The 20,263-nt window shown below is 44.4% G+C and overlaps 1 protein-coding gene across 1 annotated transcript; it reads right to left on the bottom strand.

Moving 5' to 3' along the window:
* Positions 1 to 15,021: 15,021 nt before the first annotated feature.
* Positions 15,022 to 18,928, bottom strand: LOC120733511 (keratin, type I cytoskeletal 13-like). Its single transcript, XM_040031769.1, has 8 exons — positions 18,452 to 18,928; positions 17,209 to 17,291; positions 16,448 to 16,604; positions 16,128 to 16,289; positions 15,923 to 16,048; positions 15,530 to 15,604; positions 15,297 to 15,445; positions 15,022 to 15,212 (listed from the first exon to the last, which is right to left on the bottom strand). Exons 1-8 carry the CDS (start codon positions 18,863 to 18,865, stop codon positions 15,092 to 15,094), a joined length of 1,287 nt encoding a protein of 428 aa, XP_039887703.1. The 5' UTR covers positions 18,866 to 18,928; the 3' UTR covers positions 15,022 to 15,091.
* Positions 18,929 to 20,263: the final 1,335 nt, after the last annotated feature.

Here is a 20,263-nt window from a genome sequence, read left to right as displayed (position 1 = left end):
CAGCCTCCACCTCACAGCAAGCAACATATACACTCAGCACTTTATCAAGTACACCTGTGCAGGTGAGTGCAATCCAACAGCTCAGCCATAAATTCAGCTTTAATGGAGTCAGAGAGGAGATTATCACACTTCAGGTTCCAGTGGGCGTGGCAGTGGGGCCCTCAATGCACAGGTCAGCTCCAACACAGGACCATTCAGTACCCACAAATATAATAATAATTAGTTCATTTTCTGTGGAAGCCACCAAAAGCAGCAAAAACAAACTAGAAAGATATAAAACTTGTTTAGAACTTTAAATCAATTAAAACAGGACTTCCTGTGAAGATGGCTGGCTAGAAGACGTGCTTTCACTGTGGTCCCGCTGCCACCTGTATCTGTTACAGTGTAATGCGCACTATTGTCTATATTTTTATCTAAACTACTGACTGAGAGTTTTGGGAATACGCAACAGCCCTAAATACGCTTTTTGGACAACAAGTAATGTCGAAAGAGACAAAGATACAGACTCGAAAGACGACGGCCGCCCGGTGGACACCGCAGCTCTCGTCCGTGAGGTGACTAATAGCATCAGCGAGGTAATTGACCAAAAACTGTCTACACTGTCTGGGACACTGGAGAAAATTTCGTCCTCGCTGGAAAACGTCTCCAAACGCATCGCGGAGGCAGAGCAGAGAATCTCAGATGTAGGAAGACAGGGTGACTGACCTCGCGGGAAGACTGGCTGAAGCTGAGGAGAAGATTAAGATCATGGCAGGGGCGATTTTAGCCCATTTTTGGGGGGTGCTTCACCCCCAAAATGAATCAAAGCACCCCCAAAGACTTCTTACTTTTTTTGACAATATTTGCTGTTTGTGGGACACGCTACTAAAAATACAAAAAGCATACAGTACTTAATTGAGATGGAACATTTTAACAACAAAAGTATAGATACCCCCCCTCCCTAAATGGTTTGTTCCAGCTCTCCCCTGCTCTGGCTCTAGCGCCGTTGCTGCCAGAGGATGGTGGCTGAGATGCAGCGGAGCGGAGGTGGAAGAGCCTGGCTTAAAACAGGACGTTAGCTGCCTTTAACCTTGCGTTACTCTTTATATAGTTGGTAGGAGTCGGCATGTTTCTTTTTAGCTGAAAAACATGACACCAGGTAACCTGCAGTGTGGGAAACCTGTTTCCCCACGATGTTTGCTGCCCTACAATCCGTCCTGTTGCTCCCATTGAAATGTATACAGCCTATTTAAAATCTAAAACTTAGAATTGTCTGTAGCCTGCTGTTGTTACCACTGTTGCTACAACTGTTTGAAATGTAATGAGAGAAACTGCTTATTTTGTCATATGTGCCGATATTAAACCCAAGGTACTAACTAGCTAACTGACTGGATTCCCATTAACCTTATAACTGCTGTTGTGTGTGTGTGTGTGTGTGTGTGTGTGTGTGTGTGTGTGTGTGTGTGTGTGTGTGTGTGTGTGTAGAGACAGCCAGGTTCATAATGGATATGAGGAAGTTTTTTCAAAAACAGGAGCCACATTCAGGTAAAAGTGTAAAATCAAATGATCCGTCAATAAAGGATAATGTTGGATCAGTGTTTCAATATTTATATCTTTTATTAGATGTACATGTGGTTTGGTTATTTGCCTTTTGGTTGAAAGTACACTGAGAGAGGACTTTATTTATTAGTGATCTTAATAGTATTTTTTAATCTAATTGAATACAATCTATTTGTGTATGATTGTGAGTCCAAAGAGGGAGAGAGGAAAGAGGGAACGTGAGGAGAAAGTACAAGGTCAGGAAGAACCAGGTAAGGACGCAGACAGGGAGCAGTGACAGGCACAACAGAAACTGTTAAACCGGCAAAGGAAAAAAAACAAACAAACTAATTTTACTCGTACAATCTGGAAGTTGTGTCCTCCCTATATTAAAGCTGCTGTACAGAGTCTGCTAAACAAACTGGGTTGTCAGCCCAGCACTGCATTACCATACTGAGCTTCAGTCAGAGGAAGTCACGGTTGCCAAAGACTTTTTGAAGCTCAAGAGTGAAGCTGGTGCCATCCCAGATATGTTAACATTGTACAGTCTTCTGGATAATCAGAGCTTCACCACACTGAAAATTGTTATTCAGGTTGCCCTAACAAACCCAGTTAGCAGCTGTAGCTGTGAGAGGTCTTTTAGTGTCTTAAGTCAGCTCCATACCTGGCTGAGAAGGACCATGGGTCAAAGCCGACACCAGCACCTGGCTGTGATGTCAGTTGAGAAAGAGATGCTTGAGAGACTTGACCACCAAAATGTGACAGATTTGCCAACCTCAAGGTGAGGCCACATAGGTTAAAAGAAAAGAAAAGATCTGCAGAGCCGTGGAAGTGCAGTAAAGATCTTTTCATACATTGTACCAGAGGCCAAGGTGTCTCCATTTATCTAATTTTTTAATAATATTTTGCACATTTCAAGGACTCTTCTAGTTTTGGAGTGTATTTTTTATATATCTGTATTATATTATACGAACACTTTAAAAGTGAATCTCTGTCCAAAAAATGCTCTCAGTTTACTTTTTACTGAGCATCATTTTCATCATCAGTTTTTATTTTTTAAATTCCAATCCATTCTTCTTTTGCAGCATTTAAATAACCTTGATCAGATTTGATGGTTTTGTTACAGACTTTTCAAAAAAGTGTTTTGCTTTTCTTTCACAAATGTGGGATTAAATTGTGTTAAAATGTACAAAACAGTGATGTCATGTTTTGTGACGAGGACCCAGGCACAGAGAGACTTGATGAATTTAAGAATCTTATGATTTAATAAAGAAATTTGCAGACTTGCACAGAGATGGTAAAGTTATGATGAGTGATAACGGAGATGAAGACAACAGATGATGAGGACAGGGAGGAACAGAGGGAACTCGGGACAACTGGAGACATTTAGGGGTGCAGGGACTGACAGAGACGGGGAAGAAGGCTCATCGTGATGAGTAAAGTTTATCTTGCCTGGATGGGCAGCTCTCTGGGTGCTCAGCACCCCCAAAGCTCTGATCCTAGAATCGCCCCTGGATCATGGCAAAAAGCTTGGATGATTTAGAGAACCGCAGTAGGCGCGACGACATCTGCATTATTAATCTGAAAGAAGGCGCGGAGGGTGAGAGTGCTATTCAGTTTTTTGAAGCCTGGCTGAGGAACAGCTCCACGGGTAAAGCCCGCATTAAAATTGACCGTGCACCCCGGGGCCTCGGCCCGCGGGGTGCTCACCCCAGACCAGTGATTATTAAGCTCCACAACTCCAGAGACAAACCGCAGATCATGGCAGCAGTGAGAGCGGCCCCGGAACTTCACTACGACGGACAGCGGATCTTTATACACCAGAAGTTTTCCTACGCGATCCGTGAGAAACGTTATAACCTTAATTGACAAGGTCATCCGCTTCAGAATGCGCTACCCAGCGACGCTTGTGCTGAATCACAATGGCACTGAACACAAGTTTGATTCGCCTAAAGATGCACAAAGTTTCATCAATGCGCTGGAAGACAACTGACACTTGTCCCGTACAAACTGTGGCACTGTTGGATTTAACTTAGAACATGACATTGGTTCAGCTCGCCATAGGACGCGTAAGTCCACAGTGTTTAATGCAGCTTGAGGGAAAAGAGACAGTTTAAAGGTAAAATAGAAATTTGTTCATTCTTTGTACCTAAAGTGGCTTTAGGGCCAATATCTAGTATACAGTACTGATTGTTTACTCAGTCTTTAATTTTGTTTCACAACTGACAGTAACCCGATTTGATTCAGGTTTGGGAAGCGGGGGTGTTTTCTTTTCTTTTTCTCCTGTGGAGTGAAACTTCTTTTGGCTACACTGGTCTTGTAATACCACCCAGTGGGTGGCTTTTTTTTTTTTTTTTTTGGTTTTTTTTGTTTCTGGTTTGTGATATTTTGACGTTTATCCTAATTCCTATATTCTCATGCAGTTTGTTGTGTGTGTAAGGTCTTTGCCATTCGTTTATGATGGTTTTGTTCACGGCCAGTCCAGCCCATGGGTTAAATCTTTTACAGTGTGTTTATTGTGATGGGTCTTTTTTGTTTGCTTCGGGTTGACAATCTTTGTCCAGTGACTGACAGCTTTTACAATGAGTAACATAAACTCTCAATGTCAAGGGAATTAATCACGTTATTAAGAGTCGCAAAATATTTTCCTCACTCAAAAAAAATAGAGTGCAGATTGCATTACTGCAAGAGACTCACCTCACAGATTCTGAACACACTCAAGCGTGATTGGGTGGGACAAATTTACTATTCCTCTTTTAACTCTAAAAGTAGAAGCGTTGCAATATTGATCCATAAAAATCTACCGTTCACTCTAAATACTATTGTAAGGGATACAGACAACGATTTATTCTGATTACTTCAGCCTCCTTGGTCAGTTGCAGGTGAGTTTTTATCTCCGGGCCCACCCCCACCTGTGGCAGAGGGATAGGCCGTTTCAGCCGGCTGCTCAGCCTTAACACCTGGCTTTCCTCCGCCTGTGTCTCCCACGGCGTGGGTTTTATTAACAACTTTGATGCCTTCTGGGAGAGGAGGCATCTTTTTGGGGCAGACGGGCTCCACCTCAACGCCTGGGGACGCCGTTTGCTGTCCGCCAATTTGGCATTTGGCGTACAGCACTCCCGCACATCGCCCTGTCACTACCCCAAACTGACATTACCTGCTGATCCGTCTGCCACTGACTGATGTCCCCTTGGTCCCAGCTCCTATATTTGTTCCACTTTTATATGGGGAACAGATTCTATTAGGAAGTGTTTATGCACCAAATACTTTTGATAGATTGTTTTATTCAAACCTTCTGGCAGAAACCTCCTCTGTGTGTCCCAATCACGTAATAATTGGTGGGGATTATAACTGTGGTCTGAGTCCTGAAACTGATTATAATCCACCAAAATCTCAACCACCTTCAAAAATGGCAAAGGCTACAGTGGACTTAGATCTTGGCCTTTTTGATGCCTGGAGAGTTTGTAATCCACATGTGAAAGCTACGAATACTTTGGAAACGAAGTTGGAGACACTAACACTAGGGGTGCAACGATATTCGTATCGATATTGAACCATTCGATACAGTGCTTTCGGTTCGGTACGCATATGTATCGAACAATACAACATTTGTAATTTATTTTATCAACTTTCCTTCTGACGATGCTGTCTGTGTTGAGCGCTCAGTGAATCTGCGTTCGACTACTCCGCCTAGGCTGCACTGTCGAGCGCAGATCCACTGAGCGCTCAACACAGACAGCATAGTCAGAAGGAAGAGCGCAGGGCAAGCTAGCGAGACAGAAGTTAAGCTCTCCTTGCAACATGGACCTCCCCCACTCTCATTCAGATCTGGCGTTTGGAATTATTTTGGTTTTCATGTGACATATGACCCTGAAGGTAAGCGAGTCATGGACTAAAGTATAACAGTATGTTGGATGTGTCATGCAATGCTCAATTACTAGTGGGAACTAGTGTGTTAGCGCAGTTAGCTCGTTAACGTGTTGGCCGTCTAGCCCCATGCACGGGGCGATCGGCGGTAGCTCGTTAATGGAGATTTGCCGTGTTGTGGCGTTAAGGTCATTTCAACGAGATCAACCTGAAAGCACTAGTGGGAACACAACGAATATGACTGCACATTTACGCTGACATCATCCTAGTGCAAAGACAAAAACAACAAGCATGCTACTAACTTTAGCCGAGTCATTTAGACAGCTGTTAGCACATGATTCTCCTTATGCTGCTGAGAATATAGCCCAGAAGAAGCGGATAGTATAGCTTTTATTTTGAGACATTTCTCTGTAATAAACTCTCTTTTCCAAAGATGAGTGATTCCTCAATCAGATACAGGGCTTGCAATATCGCTAGCCCGACGTCCCGGAGCTAGCGATTTTTTTCAGTCGGGCTACCAAAATCTATCTCTGCCCTGCCCGTCGGGCTATTGTAGGAAAAATATATGTCAATGCTTTTGCATTCTTTCAGAAATGTAGCTGGGTAATTATGTCATTGGCATCGGTGAGCTACTGTCAATATGTGACATATTGAAATCGCGTTTGAATTTGCGCTTGTTTTTTGCTTTCACTTTGCAATCGTGCGAACTGTGTATAGAGAGCGACAGCACTGATCTGTGAGTGATGATAATTTGTGCACCAATTCCTCTGACATCGTCTTATCAATCGTTAGCTTACTATGCAAACATGACAAGTGAAATCTCCCGCAGCAAGCTTAAACATGTGAGAGGTTGATCGCGCAGAGAATCGCTGAGCTTATGTGAGTGCATGTGTAAAAGCATTTCAGTTCTGCTGAGCCAAATAAGACAGGTCAGGGTGAAGAAGTGACAGCCAAAGAAAAGCTTACCACAAAACGGAGAAGTTATGACAAATCAGACTATAAGGCAAAAAGAAAGTGCAGCTTTATGGTTTCATGGACAAAATAATTTCTGTGGCTGCAATATGACGAGCTAAATAACCAGGGCTGCACATAAGTGGTCCGCAGGTGCGCATTCGCTGTCAAAATAAAAAACACGCACAAGGGTTAGGGTTAAATTTAAAAACTGTACTTTTGAGTTAAAATATATATTTATAATTTTAATAAATGACAAATTAAAAAGGCATGAACATTTTTTTTGTATCGAAAAAATATCGAACCGTGACACCAAAGTATCGAACCGAACCAAACCGTGAATTTTGTGTATCGTTGCACCCCTAACTAACACGCAAGGTAGAAGAGCTGGAGAATAATAGCCAAAGAAATAATATTCGCTTGGTGGGCCTGCTTGAAGGAGACGAGGGCAAAGATATGTGTGGATTCCTAACTAAGTGGATCCCAGAGGTGCTTGGGATTCAATCTTTCCCAGAACCCATAGTGATTGAGCGGGCCCACAGAATCGGGAGACCCCGGGATGTTTCAAAGTCAAAAGTAAATCCAACACAACGAAAGTTGCTTGACCCGATAAAAAAACAGCTGTTAACACTTCGCATCCCGGACCTCCGTTTTGGCTTCATCTACCCAGCAAGGATGTTGATAACCTTTCAAGGGCACCGGCATATTTTTGTTAATCCATCTGAGGCAAGTTCATATGTACAACAGCTCAAGCCAAATGGACAAGAGAACGTTACGACCTGAAAGGCAAATGCTCACTTACCGGTAAAGCTTCTGTTGTCATGATTGTAATGTTGGATTTAAGGGTAATTTCATTCCAGGCCATATAATTCAAATATACTTTGAGCATAGAAGTGTCATGGCCTGATTTAATTCTTTTTCGTTGTGGTGGCAATTCACTGTTATTATTTTATAATATCTGACCATCCATTCTTAGTTAACTTTTCTACTTTATTAGTTTTATTATTAGAGAGCGGCTTTGTTTTCTTTTGTTTGTTTGCTTGTTTGTTCTGTCTGCTCCTCTGCAAGGTATGGATGGATCGGCTGTGAACATTAGCCGGGCCTGTTTAAACTGGGATGGATCGGGTGCACACCAGTATGAATCACAAACGTACTTTGTTTTAGTTCGTCTTGGTGTTCTAATGTTACGCGCTGTGCACCTGTTTTCTTTTGCACTATTGTGTTGCTTTGTTTAGGGGTTTTTTTGTTTTTTTTTTATCTTCAGGGCAGACTTGTACATGTCTACATCTTTCCTATTATAAATGCCGACAGCTCCAGATCTGAACATAACCTCCAGGAATGTTCGAGGGCTGAATAAACTGGTTAAACTGAAACAAGTTATGAACTGAATTAGACAAATTAAAGCCCAAGTAATATTTTTACAAGAGACCCACCTAACTGCTGATAACATTGTTACTGTAAAGAGATGATGGCCGGGTTTTAACTGCACACTTTATCCAAGTGTTGATAAATCAACTGGAGTCGATTCAGCTCATAAGCAGTCTAGAAAGGAAGTACTACCATTTATGACTGAACTCAATTAGTTGATGCTTGGAGAAACAAGCACCCGGATATGATTACTTTCTCTTGCTACTCTAGCACTTATGGCACCTTTTCCAGAATTGACTATTTCTTACTTTCTGCATCTTTGGTACCCATGGTAACTAAATCTTGGTATGATAGTGTTGTCATATCAGGTCACTCCACCGTTTTGTTTCAACTAAATTTACCTAACTTACCATTATTTACCTTAGAATACAAAGCAAACAGATTATTACTTTGCTTATAACACAAGTCAAACTACGGCGACTATAAAATGGGAGGCCTTTAAAGCTTTCCTGAGAGGGCAAATGATCGGTTTTACAAGCTTTAAACATAAAGCATCCAGGATGGAACTGGTTCATTTGGAGAAAAAGATAAAAGACATCGAGGAAGAGATATTTATATCCAAATCTAATGCTCGAATTCTAGAGTTAAATAAACTCAGAGCTAAATTTAATATTTTGTCATTATATAAAGCTACTAAAAGTTTACTAAGACTGAAACAGTCATATTATGAACAGGGTGAAAAAGCAAGTAAAATACTGGCTTGGCGTATTAAACAGGCTCAGGCTGAAAGAACAATAAACAAATTATTTATGGAAAATTCCAAAGAATCAACACAGTCTATTTTAGAGGCTTGGAGGAATGATTTGCAAATGAACATGTCTGACGATGAGTGGTATAAATCACGCTCCTTGGCCCAGAGTCAGACAATTAATGTGCAATCTCGACTACTTCAATATAAATGGTTAACAAGACAATATCTTACTCCGTCAAAAATGCATCATTTTAACTCAAACATCCCAGACTCCTGTATTAAGTGTGGAGTGGACAGGGGCACTTTATTTCACTGTATACGGGAGCGTCCACGTGTGAAAATCTTTTGGGAAAAGGTAATAAATCTGTTGAGTCAAATCATTGGTGATGTGATTCCAGTTCATCCTAAAATATGTATTTTAAATATATACCCGAATAATTTTGTACCTGCTGCAAACAATAGAGCTCTGTTAACGACTGGACTTTTGGAAGCCAAGCGCTGTGTTGCTATGTGTTGGAAAAATCAAAAAATATGTGGACTAACTCAGTGGCTTAATGGACTGACATCTATACGAACTATGGAGAAAATAACTTATGCATTAAGAAATAAACTGTACAAGTTTGGGGCGATATGGTCAAAATTCTACAACGTTTTGGAGAACTGCAACGTGCACACTGTGGACTTAACGGCCTGAAGTGCTAACTTGATTTGTATATCGGTCTAGGGCTGTGCGATATGAACAAAACCTCATATCCCGATATAAGACATCTATCGTCCCGATAACGATATAAATCACAAAAATGTAACATTTTCTGTAAACTCTGTGAATCTCGGGCAGCTCGACTTGCGTGACGTGTTTCCAGCTGCGCGTCATGTAGCTGGAGTCGAGTGTTTTAACGATGCATGAAACGATACATTTTTAGACATAAGTTGTAACGGCGCCGTTTTCTTTGTATTTATTACACGGCGTGCTGCGGGGAGAAGCCTGTTCTAACGTCTGAGTCTAAGCTTTATTTTTTAGCACCTGGCGGCTCTTTTTTACTTCTCATCTGTAAATAATCTGCTCTTTCACGTGATTCAGTTTATTTTGAAAAGTCTCAACAGGATCTTGAGCTTTATTGTGAAACGTTTATGTGGAACATAAACAAGCGGACACGCGATGGTGTTACCGTCGTTGTTGCTAACGACAACGCATAAAAACAGGGGCTTGTCCGTCTGTAGTGTGGTTATATTAAATATAAGAGAGAACTTTAAGAAATTAATAATAACTAGAGTGACATCAGAACCATGAACAAATATTGCCGTAAACAGTTTATTTTGTGACACCACGAAACAAACGGTAGCATGAAATGAAACGACAGACGTTTTTATATCGTCATCTGATATATATCGTTATATCGAACAGCCCTATATCTGCCCTTCCCTTCTGTTATGGTTTGCTTTGTTTTTGTTTCTGTTATTATGTTGTTTTTGTTGTATGTTCATGGTGTATCATGTAAAACCGGTTAAAACCAATAAATAAATGTTAAAAAACCCAAACAAAACTATCAGGACTCTTTTCCAGTTTATTGTCAACAAGTCTGCGATTGACTTTCAGATTAATGAGCAAGATGAGTGAGACGAAATTAAAACCTCGAAATGAAGCACATCGAGACAAAGAGCTCTCACAACACATGCAAAGACCAACCCAGAGGTGACCACTGTAAAACCGTCCTCAGGTCAGATCGCTAACCTGTGCTTCATTTTCTGACGTGTCACAGTAATGTGTTTCAGGCTCCACTGAGTATAATTCAGGGTTTGCAGAAACCCAGCAGACCCTCTGTTGTCTTGTTTACAAGTCACGCGAGCTTCTAGGTCATGAAGTTTGATTTAAAATATAAAGCCGAACTGATTGCAATAACTCCACCTGCTCATTACTCATCAGGTGGAGTTATATATTTATAACATATATGTAATAATAGCAGACTGCTCCAAGTCAAAATCAAGAAGTCGTGAGACATGACGAGATCACAGAGTTTCTGCGTGTGGTCAAGAAATAATACATAACAAAATAACTGAGTCGTGATTGGCCAGTCCTGTCCAAAGGACCGTTAAGCTCCAATATTCCCAAATCAAACACAATAAGTCACCAAAACAGAACCACCGTGTCCTGAATCGAGTGGCCACACAAAGGTCGACCAGAAACTCTGTAGCTTTGTCAACAGGTTGAATCTCCACAAAGACACAACCAGCACATTTCAAATAAACCTCCGAGATCAAAACCCAAGAATTTTATCAAGTGGCTGGACAACACAGCGAGTCACTTTCCCGTCAGAGCTTGGTACGGCACTGTAACCGCATCGCTGATCACTCTGTTGTCTGTTTATATTTGATTTGATTTTTTCTTTTATAATGTTTCTCTCTGAATCGCTGCACTGTGCGGTCCATGTTCAGGCTCGTGTTCAGGCGTCAGTCTGGGGAACGCTTCGACTGCACCGATTACTCACTCAAAGTGGCCGACAGCAAAATGAGGTCTGATCTTTGGAATGACAAGAAGTGGATGTGGCTGGCAGTTGAAGATCTGCTGCCACATGTACCAGCCCGAGCCCTGCAGCTGAAAACACCACGGCTGATTTACAGGCTCATATTTCTGTATATGCAAACCTGCAGGCATGTGTGAGCCCATTTATGAACTATTACTGATGAAAGTCACATCTCCAGGTCTCGTTTTGTAATCTTCCACTTCAAAATGTCGACTCAGGTTTAATTTGAAATTAATTTAAAAGAAATTGTCACACACTTCTTTGAACACGGCAGCAGGTTCAGTCTGCTGGGGGGACGAAGCCAACAGACTCACAACCTTTCCTGGTAAAACACAGTACAAAGATGTACTTTACAGACAGACCATCTCAGGATGAACCAAACCAACAGCTCCAACAATGAGTTCAGGTCAGAGACGGGTCCCGGGTCATGTCCACAGCTCGGTGACAACACGATGCTGTTTCAGAACAAGAGCATCAGTGTCCAAGTCGACTCCCATCAGTTCAGGTGATTTTAATTTGAAATGTCTCATGTAGCTTAACTGGCTCGCCTCATTTTAAGGTTTTAACATATTACCAGATGACCAGCTGCCACTTCAAGATCATGTTCAGCTGCAGGCTCGACGTGTGCATTAAAAAGGTAGACGACCTTTAGAGTGGCAAAACCACCGTTTGGCCTTAGAGTTCGTCTGTTAAAGGTCGGTCCGTTGGGAAGTACCAAGGAGGTGTCACTGGTGTGCTGACGTTGGGACATGCTGATCAAACACAATGTGAGAAACTGTTACCTTTTAGATGATCTCTCCAACAACAAAAGCAGACATGAGCCTACAGCTGAGCCTAAGTGGGCTGAAGAGGTGGACTTGCTGCATGTGAAGCATTGATGAGCTGGACGAGTAACTGTGAAGCATCAGCAGAACTGACCTCAGGCTGGTGTGAACGAGAGGAGCAGATAGAAATATGGAAACCAGCGAAACCAAACTGATGGTGCAGCTTCACGTGGGCTCGGCTCAGCACTGCTTCAGTCTGGCTGTCAGCCACGTTTGCCACTTTGAGTTCAGTTCCTTGCTCAAGGGCAGTTTGTGGTAGTAGGCAACCCTAGCTCTCCCACCTATCGGTGTTAATCGTTGCTGCCTTCAGGTTATTCTCCGGTGATTCTGTATAATCAGCTCCAACAATGAGATTAACCACAGTGAGAGGAACAGGTGTAGAGAACATGAAACTCAACTTTCCCTGGGAAGTTTAAGCCCTATGGGAGTGTCCCCAAGAGGGCCGTGGACCCCCTATTGATCCTCTACCTAATCACATGAGCCAAAACTAAAACCTCCTGATGCATGCTCAATCATCTGTCACCATCTTACATGCTGTGATTGCAGCCATTCCCCAGCTCTCTGTGAATGGCACTCATGGATATTGATCAGTGGTTGTTGATCAATGATCATGAGAATTTGCATAATTATGATGAAGGTGACCTCCCAGCCCTTTGTTCCTTCAGTGGGCTGGTTCCAGTCATTATGCAAATGTCCTGTTTATAAGGTTGGAAACCTGCAGTCAGCTGAGACTGAAGACGTCACCTGGTGATGATGAAACGTTTCTCTCTCTGAAAACGTGACAAAGGTCAAATTTAGTCCAACAGTTTCTTTAAAACAAAAACCTGACGTTGGCATCGTTGAAGAGTTTGACTTCTTTCATAAAATAAAAATGGCCAACCAATCAAAAATGCTCCCTCTAATTTAAATGTTTGCAAAACAATGAAAGTGTTGATTTGGAAATAGAAACGTCATTAAAGATGTTTTTGTCCTGATGAGATTTGAATATGATGCCAAGTTTTCACCGAGTCAACAGGAAAGAACAGTTGTGAAACATCTCACAGCTAATTTGGATCTAATTAGCAACACGCTCGGCTGCTCCGAGGCAGGAGGCAGGTTTATATTGAGCACGCAGTCATTTAAATTCAGGCCTGCGGCGTGGGAGTGCTAATGACACTGTAACTGTCACGCTGTGTTGAAGTCGTGTTAGTGCTGCACAGGTCAGCACACTGCTGCAGGCCGACTCCCATAAACTGTCATTATGAGTTCACAAGCATCAGATTAGAGATGCAAACGTGTTCGGTGCCAAGCAGCAGCTACAGCAGGCGCTCGGTTTATCGCTATTTTTAGAGCAGTTTTATTGACGTGTGTTGACTTGGATAGATGTTTGAACCTGCCCATTAAACCTCAGTGTCACTCTGTGTTGTGCTCTTTCACATCCTCCTTTATGGGAACCGAGTTCGCAGCCAAGACTTTGAGGAACATTTTAAAATGCAGTGAGAACGGCAAAAGCAGTAAAATCACACACAGAGCCAGAGGGTGACTGAAACCAGTGTTCAAGTCACCGTATTTATGTTAAAGTCGAGCTTTTATGTGGGAGAAACCAGCGTGCCAAAGCAGGAACACGGTAGGGAAAGACTTTAAGAAAGTCTCGATGTGTTGGACACTTTGTGATGATCACATAAAGTTACAACATTTGTTAAATGTAGAGGTCGTCTCTGAAGGTGCTTTTCTATTTCTATCATATTTTCAGGATAAGACTTCCTGGACACTGAGGTGGTTTCTGATTCCTCACGCTGTTGTTGTCAGGACACGTTTTGATAAAGTGCGAGTTTCATGGAAATTGGGTGATAGCATCTTTGTTTGTGTAGCGTCTTCTAAATAGTGACACACACAACGGGACTGTGGAGGGGAAGAACCGGGAAATGAACTTCTCCAAAATAAAGACCCGTCGTTTTTCCAGAGCCGTGTGAGGGCGAATATTTGGATTCAGGCTTATGTTTAGAACTAGTCTTAGGTTGAAGTTGGTTTGGGGTTTTAAGTCCTGGTTATCAGGACAGGCCGGGTCCTCATAAGTACTGTAAACGAGTGTGAGTGTGTGTGATCGACACTGACTGCTGCAGTCACAACGTGACGACTGTGTTCAGGAGATTTTGTGTTTCTACTTTTACTTATTTATGAAAAACTTGTGTTGAAACACAAAAACATGACAACACAGTGCAAACCTGCTCATCCTTCACCTCTCACGGCTTTTAAATGATGACTTCCTATGGTAAATGCACTGATGTAGCGCTTTTCTACTCTTCTGAGCACTCAAAGCACTTTGTGCATTCACCCATTCACTCCAGCACATTTTCTGAGTGCTTTCTAACTAACACACACTCATACTCCGATGGATGCATCAGAGTATGGAGAGTAATTTGGGGTTAGCATCTTGCCTAAGGACATTTGGCATGCAGTCTAGTGGAAGCCAGGAATTGAACCACCAACTTTCCGATCAGTAGATGACCTGCACTACCGCCTGAGCTACAGCCATAAAGCGCTTTGCTTAACAAAGTGTGGACATCGAGCCAGCGTTGGTTTCAGTAATCCTCGTGACGGTGACAGGTACAGCTGTGCTGGGACTTCGCTAACAAATACAAAAACTTATTAAAAAAGCATAAAAACAGGTCAAACTAATGATGTTTGATTTGTGCATTTTTTATGCGATCATATTTTTGCTGCCTGATGCTCTGATTTATATAAGAGCCACTAAACTCAACCTGAGCAATGACGCCCTGAGGCATGATGGGAGGAAACCAAGGCTGCAGCGGTGCGGGGCATGAAGCAGCCTGCAGAGTCGCTGCAGCTGCTGCCAAAACCCTCCGAGGGGTTTAAATAAAGTTCGAATGAAGGGCGAGAACAGTGACGCCAACATGACTGTGCAGGCCCAGCAGGGGGCAGCACCATCCTTCAGACTGACACCTGCTGGGCTCACCTGACTCTCAGTTCAGGTTTTTCAGCCACTTTGTACCCCGAATGCTTTACATATAAAAAATGACCTTATTAAAAAATGCATTTGACCCAGAAGGAAAAACATAATCAGTTGTCCCACACTTTACCCAGAATGCACTGCAGGTACGCTGCAGGTTACTCTGATGCTTCTGACTCCCTGATTGGAGGAAACCTGAGCGCTCTTCTTCTCTGAGCTTAAAGACGTGGAGGTCAGCTGTGCTGGCGCTGAAATAAAGACACACTCTGAGTTTTTATGTAGACTCTCGGTTTATTGTCAGCACTCTGAGAGGAGACGCCGATTGGCTGTCTGCAGCGGCTCAGCTGGTTAGGACAGAGGAGGACGTGGAGGAAGAGGAGGACACCACCTTCCCGTCAACCACCTCCTGGACCACCGTCACCACCCGCTTGGTCGTGGTGCTCGAGGACTTGGTGGTGACACTGCGGACCAATCAGAACAGAGCACAGGTTAGCGTCTGCGTCGCCCATTAGCTTCAGCTTCACTCATCGAAGCGCGCGTCTCACCTGCTGGTGGCTTCTCCGTCCAGCAGCCTCCTGTACTCAGCGATCTCCATCTCCAGCCGGGTCTTGATGTCCAGCAGCATGCGGTACTCCTGCCCCTGCCGCTCCAGGTCGGACCTCAGCTGCGTCAGCTGCTCCTCCAGCGACATCACCTGCAGGACAACAGAGTCACAGGTGAGACCGAAGAGCCGCGTGCTTAGTTACAACCCGCAAGCTCAGGATGAACAGCGGCTCACCTGCATCTGGTACCTGGAGAGCTGCATGGAGTAGCGGTTCTGCGTCTCAGCCAGAGAGGCCTCCAGCGACGCTTTCTGCAGAGGAACGCAGCGTTTGTGAGGTCAGCTGATCAAAAGCTACACCTGCAGTCAGACCCTTATTCAGATTTGACTCATCTCAGCCGTTCCTATCCTAAAACCTAGTTTTTATTGATCTTCCTCTCTGCTTTCGGTTTCAGTCTAAGTCAAACCTCGGCTCATGTGACCCGTCAGTGTTCAGACAGAAGATTAGAAACAGCCTGAAGTTCATCGGACGTTTATCGCCCGCCTCTGTTCACAGCTCGCCCCTCTCTCTTTTACAGTGAACAACCTGAAGCTCCTCCAGCTGCAGAATGGAGGTCATGTGACACTCACCATGCCCAACATGGACTGCAGCTCGATCTCCAGAGACTGCAGCGTGCGCTTCACCTCCGTGACCTCTGACCTGGACGTCTGCAGCGAGGTGGTTTGAGTGATGACCTCTTTGTTCAGAGTCTCAGTCTGCGCAGGAAACACGCGCACAGGTTAATACACAGAAGACGTCTGCGGTCACAGGAAGTAATGTCATGGTGGTAGGTACCTTGGTCTGGAACCAGGACTCGAGCTCTCTCTGGTTTTTGGCGGTGACGGCCTCGTAGTGCTCTCTGATCTCAGCCATGACCTTTGTGAGGTCCTGCTGTGGACCGGCGTCCACCTCCACATGCACCTGACCGCTCATCTGATTCCGCATGGCGAGCAGCTCCTACACACAAACACACACACACACACACACACACACACACACACACACTCAAGTTCAGCTAAAAACAAGTTTTCTTACAGTAAAAGAACAAAATCTGTGTTTAAGCATCTGACTCCACACTCCACAGGCAACAACACTGATTTGACTCTCACACTCACCTCCTCGTGGTTCTTCTTCAGGAAGATTAGCTCCTCCTTCAGGCCCTCGATCTGCATCTCCAGGTCGCTCTTAGCCAGCGTCAGGTCATCCAGGACTTTCTTGAGCCCGCTGATGTCAGCCTCCACCGACTGACGCATGGCCAGCTCATTCTCATACCTGCATGAGGAGGATGGATCACAGGTGAGGCTCAGTGATTCAATCTGAGCTGCTGTGGCGCCACCTGCTGTTCAAACTTCCTAATATCATTGGACCTTTTCCCCTGCAGTAACAGGAGTATTAACAATGACACTCATATCAGAGGAGATCCTGGTCCTGTGCATGCTTTATTTCAAATGTTCACCATGACGCGCCGCTCTGATCTGCTGCTGCTGATGGAGACTCGAAGCATCATCTGAAGCTAGGGCTGCCAATTTTTTAACCATCAAATAAGGGACACAACACAGTGTAAATATGCACTGTGTGACATTGCAGATAGAATGAACCAGATTTGCTGATTATACGGAATTTCCCAGTTGGCAACTCTATCAGAACGTCACCGATGCTCCGTCGATGTCTCCACCTGAAGCCTCATTTTGTCTCGAGAACCCAAAACATCTCATATTAGCACCACGTGGCGACAGTGGGGAGGAATAACATAATGCGAAGTTATGTGCTAACATTAAGTAGCACGTGATCTCAGACATGTGGACTGATGGCTGCAGCAGCCTCTGCTGGGCGTCAGAGGAACTGCAACCCGCTCTGCGGGTTCCTGCAGACTCACTTTGTCCTGAAGTCGTCAGCAGCCAGCCGGGCATTGTCGATGCTCAGGTGAATGGCTCCGTTTTTCTTGGTGGCTTCCTGAATCTGGAGACAAAAAACATCATAATGGATGAAGATCAAACTTTATTGATCCACATTAAGGTGCTTTTATTTTGTAATTACTGATGCAGTGCAGGTCTTTTACTTTGAAGAGTGTTTGTACTACAGGAAACACAAGGTCATGTTTCTTAATCAAGATAAAAGTGAAAGTCAGCAGGGGGCGGGGCCACAGGATTACTGATTACTGCCCCGCCCCCTGCCAGTTCTAACCAATCAGACAGAGCAGTGATACTTTCCCATTTTCCATTTTTATTCACTTTTCATTTTCCAGATATTTCAGAACTTTTAATTAACCAAAAATTTATTCTAATTAAAACAGACTTTATTCATCTTTGGGAGGAAAACCCAGATTGTCAGAGATGACTGAGGTTCAGATCAGAAAAGTAAAACCTCCTCAGACTGTGTGCTGGTTCACCCAGTTGGAGACTTCCTGCATGATTAGATTTGACAGTTGTATAAATGCATTATTTTACATTTAGTTTGTATTAACTGAGCAACAGTATGTAGGTTTATGTTCTCTTTTCTAATTTTAGATCAGACATCCTTCAGTCCTCTGATTTCTGAAGGCACCGCTCCGGTTAAACGGGAGATTTGCTACCTTTGTCTGCAGCTCTTTCTGCGTTTTGTTCGGATGCGGGGTGAGGTGCAGCGCTGCTGAATGAAGCCTTTTGTTGTCCCTTCATGAACTAAAAGCAGCGTCCTGCCAGCGTAATCCTCAGATTTAAAAAGATGTGACCGTGGGGGCTGATGACTTCATTGAAGGACAGGTTAGCAGAAAGTTAAAGATCTAAGCTGGAAAGAAGGCTTCATTCAAAACAACCAAGGACCGCTCAGCGAGTCCGGAGGAAAAACATTAACAAAGTGTTTCTGTGAGAAACAAACTGAAGATGAGTGAGAAGTAAAGCCTGGCTATGGCCTGTAGAGGGCGCTCTGTGTCACAGCTTGGAGAGAGTGTAGAAAACTAAAGTTCTGCAGAGGAACAGATCCTGAAGATCATGATGAACGACGTTCAAAGGAACAGGACGAAGCTCGCAGTGACATCATTCAAAATAACGTAAACATGAAATAAACAGAGGGTTAAAAACGCAGCGCAGGTGAGAGCACCTGTGGGACCAGCTGTCAGAGGGAGGGTGAGGAAGCTTTACCTTTGCAGTGATGTCGCTGATGGTGACGAAGAAGGTGGTGTAGTCCCGGGTGGAGGGGCCGACCTTGTTCTCCACAAACTGCCTGATCTTCAGCTCCAGCTCGGCGTTGGCCTTCTCCAGCTTGCGCACCTTCTCCAGGTAGGAGGCCAGACGGTCGTTCAGGTTCTGCATGGTGAACTTCTCGTTGCCGATCAGGCTGTCGTCCATGCCAGAACCGTTGTAGCTGACGGAGGACAAGTAGCCTCCGCCGAGTCCTCCGCCGAGGCTGCTATTGAGCCCTCCACCCACAGAGGAGGAGGAGATGCGGACTTCGGAGCCTCCAGCTCCACCGTACACGCTGCTGGCCCTCATGGAGCCGCTGCTGCCCACGGAGGACCTGACGGAGCGGGAGTATGAGCGGGTGAAGGAGGCCATGGTCGATGCTGCGTTCCTGCTGTAGCTGAAGACGACAGAGAGCAGAGTGAAGAGCTGCAGAGCTCTCCTCCTTTTTATAACTCCTGCAGCCTAAGAGCTGTCACTCAAACAGAAGGTGAGGCTGGGCGAGGCATGGGGGGGGGGTCACGGAAAAATGTAACCTGTAACACACTGATGCTTTTATCAACCCTGCTTCACCTGCAGGCTCGGCACGACCTTTGCATCCTGAAAGGAGGGAGATTAATGAGCAGACGACGCTTCAGCCAAAGCCTCAGTAAACATCAGCGACTCCTGAGGAATGACGGATGCGGAGGGGGTGGTAACAGCTCGAGGAACAGCCCGACAGCAACAGCAGGCTGCGATCAGGCTCCCTGCTGCACACACGGGCCACAGCTAGACCAAGGAGGCACCCTGCAGAGGAGTGATGACAGTGAAGCAGCTTAACACAAACAAAAACATGAATCTACAAAGTTACAATCAGTGCAGATCATCAGATATTCATCAGATAACCAGGGAACTGTTCAGAGCTCGGATGTTTTTAATGAAAGCTGTAAAATGTGACAGTTTGCTCTAAAGTGCAGGACATGGCTCGGTGGGCTGAGGTCACAGAGGCAGCGAAAAATCTCCAGATCCTCGAGCTGGAGGTCGGGGAGAGCGTCTCTGGACCCGAAAGCAGCTCCGCCTGTGAGCCCAACCTCGTGTTCAGGAACCAAAACACTGAACCAGCTGTATCCTCTCCAGGATACTTCAGGAGCTGCCTGCAGGACAGATTGTCCCACTTTCATCATGCGAGCCTCTGAAGGTGTCAGAACGAACACGCGTTTAACCTTTAAAGGTTAAAGCTCTTAATCTGAACACACCCTAACATCCTTTATTCAGTCACATCAAATCTATGCAGGGATTTAGGAAAGGTTAGTCCAAATCCACCCGGGACCTTCTCCAAGTCGCTCCTGCAGACTCTGACATCACCTCTGTATGTGTTATCATATTTTTTATTTTCTATCTTTCCTCAGCAGCAGTAATCAGAGTACTCACACAGAGAGCTGTGTACTGAGAACTCGGGGATATGAACGCAGGTACGTTTTGCAGTGAGCTGATCGCTGACTGTTTTATGAGGCAGTTGAGGATTGAGAAATCCAAACATGGCCGACATGTCGATGAGCTCTGTGAGAAATGATCTGAGGTTATCAGGTGCGAACACACCTGTGGAGTCCGAGCAGGTCGAGGGTCGCTGCCGTGGGAGTAAAAGGAGGGCAAACACACACGTGGGCGTTCAGGAACGCCGTTCACTCAGAGAAACGCACCAATAATTTCTAATTAAAGCCAAAACAACATGTTTTACTTTATTTAAAGCTGCTCTGTGAGTATCCTTCATGTAACCCTCTGTTTTCAGGCCGT

Source organism: Simochromis diagramma, unplaced genomic scaffold (genome assembly GCF_900408965.1).
Source record: "Simochromis diagramma unplaced genomic scaffold, fSimDia1.1 OVJJ01000228.1, whole genome shotgun sequence".
Classification (NCBI taxonomy): domain Eukaryota; kingdom Metazoa; phylum Chordata; class Actinopteri; order Cichliformes; family Cichlidae; genus Simochromis; species Simochromis diagramma.
The sequence above is the reverse complement of the archived record's forward strand: the minus strand, read 5'-3'. Positions and strand labels throughout refer to the sequence as shown.

Coding starts and splice junctions, on each gene's coding strand:
- LOC120733511 (XM_040031769.1), bottom strand. CDS start 18,865: ATGGCCTCCTTCACCCGCTCATACTCCCGCTCCGTCAGGTCCTCCGTG. Junction 16,605..17,208: donor GCTGACGACTTCAGGACAAA/GTGAGTCTGCAG, acceptor CTCCTCATGCAG/GTATGAGAATGAGCTGGCCA. Junction 15,213..15,296: donor GACGGAGAAGCCACCAGCAG/GTGAGACGCGCG, acceptor ATTGGTCCGCAG/TGTCACCACCAAGTCCTCGA.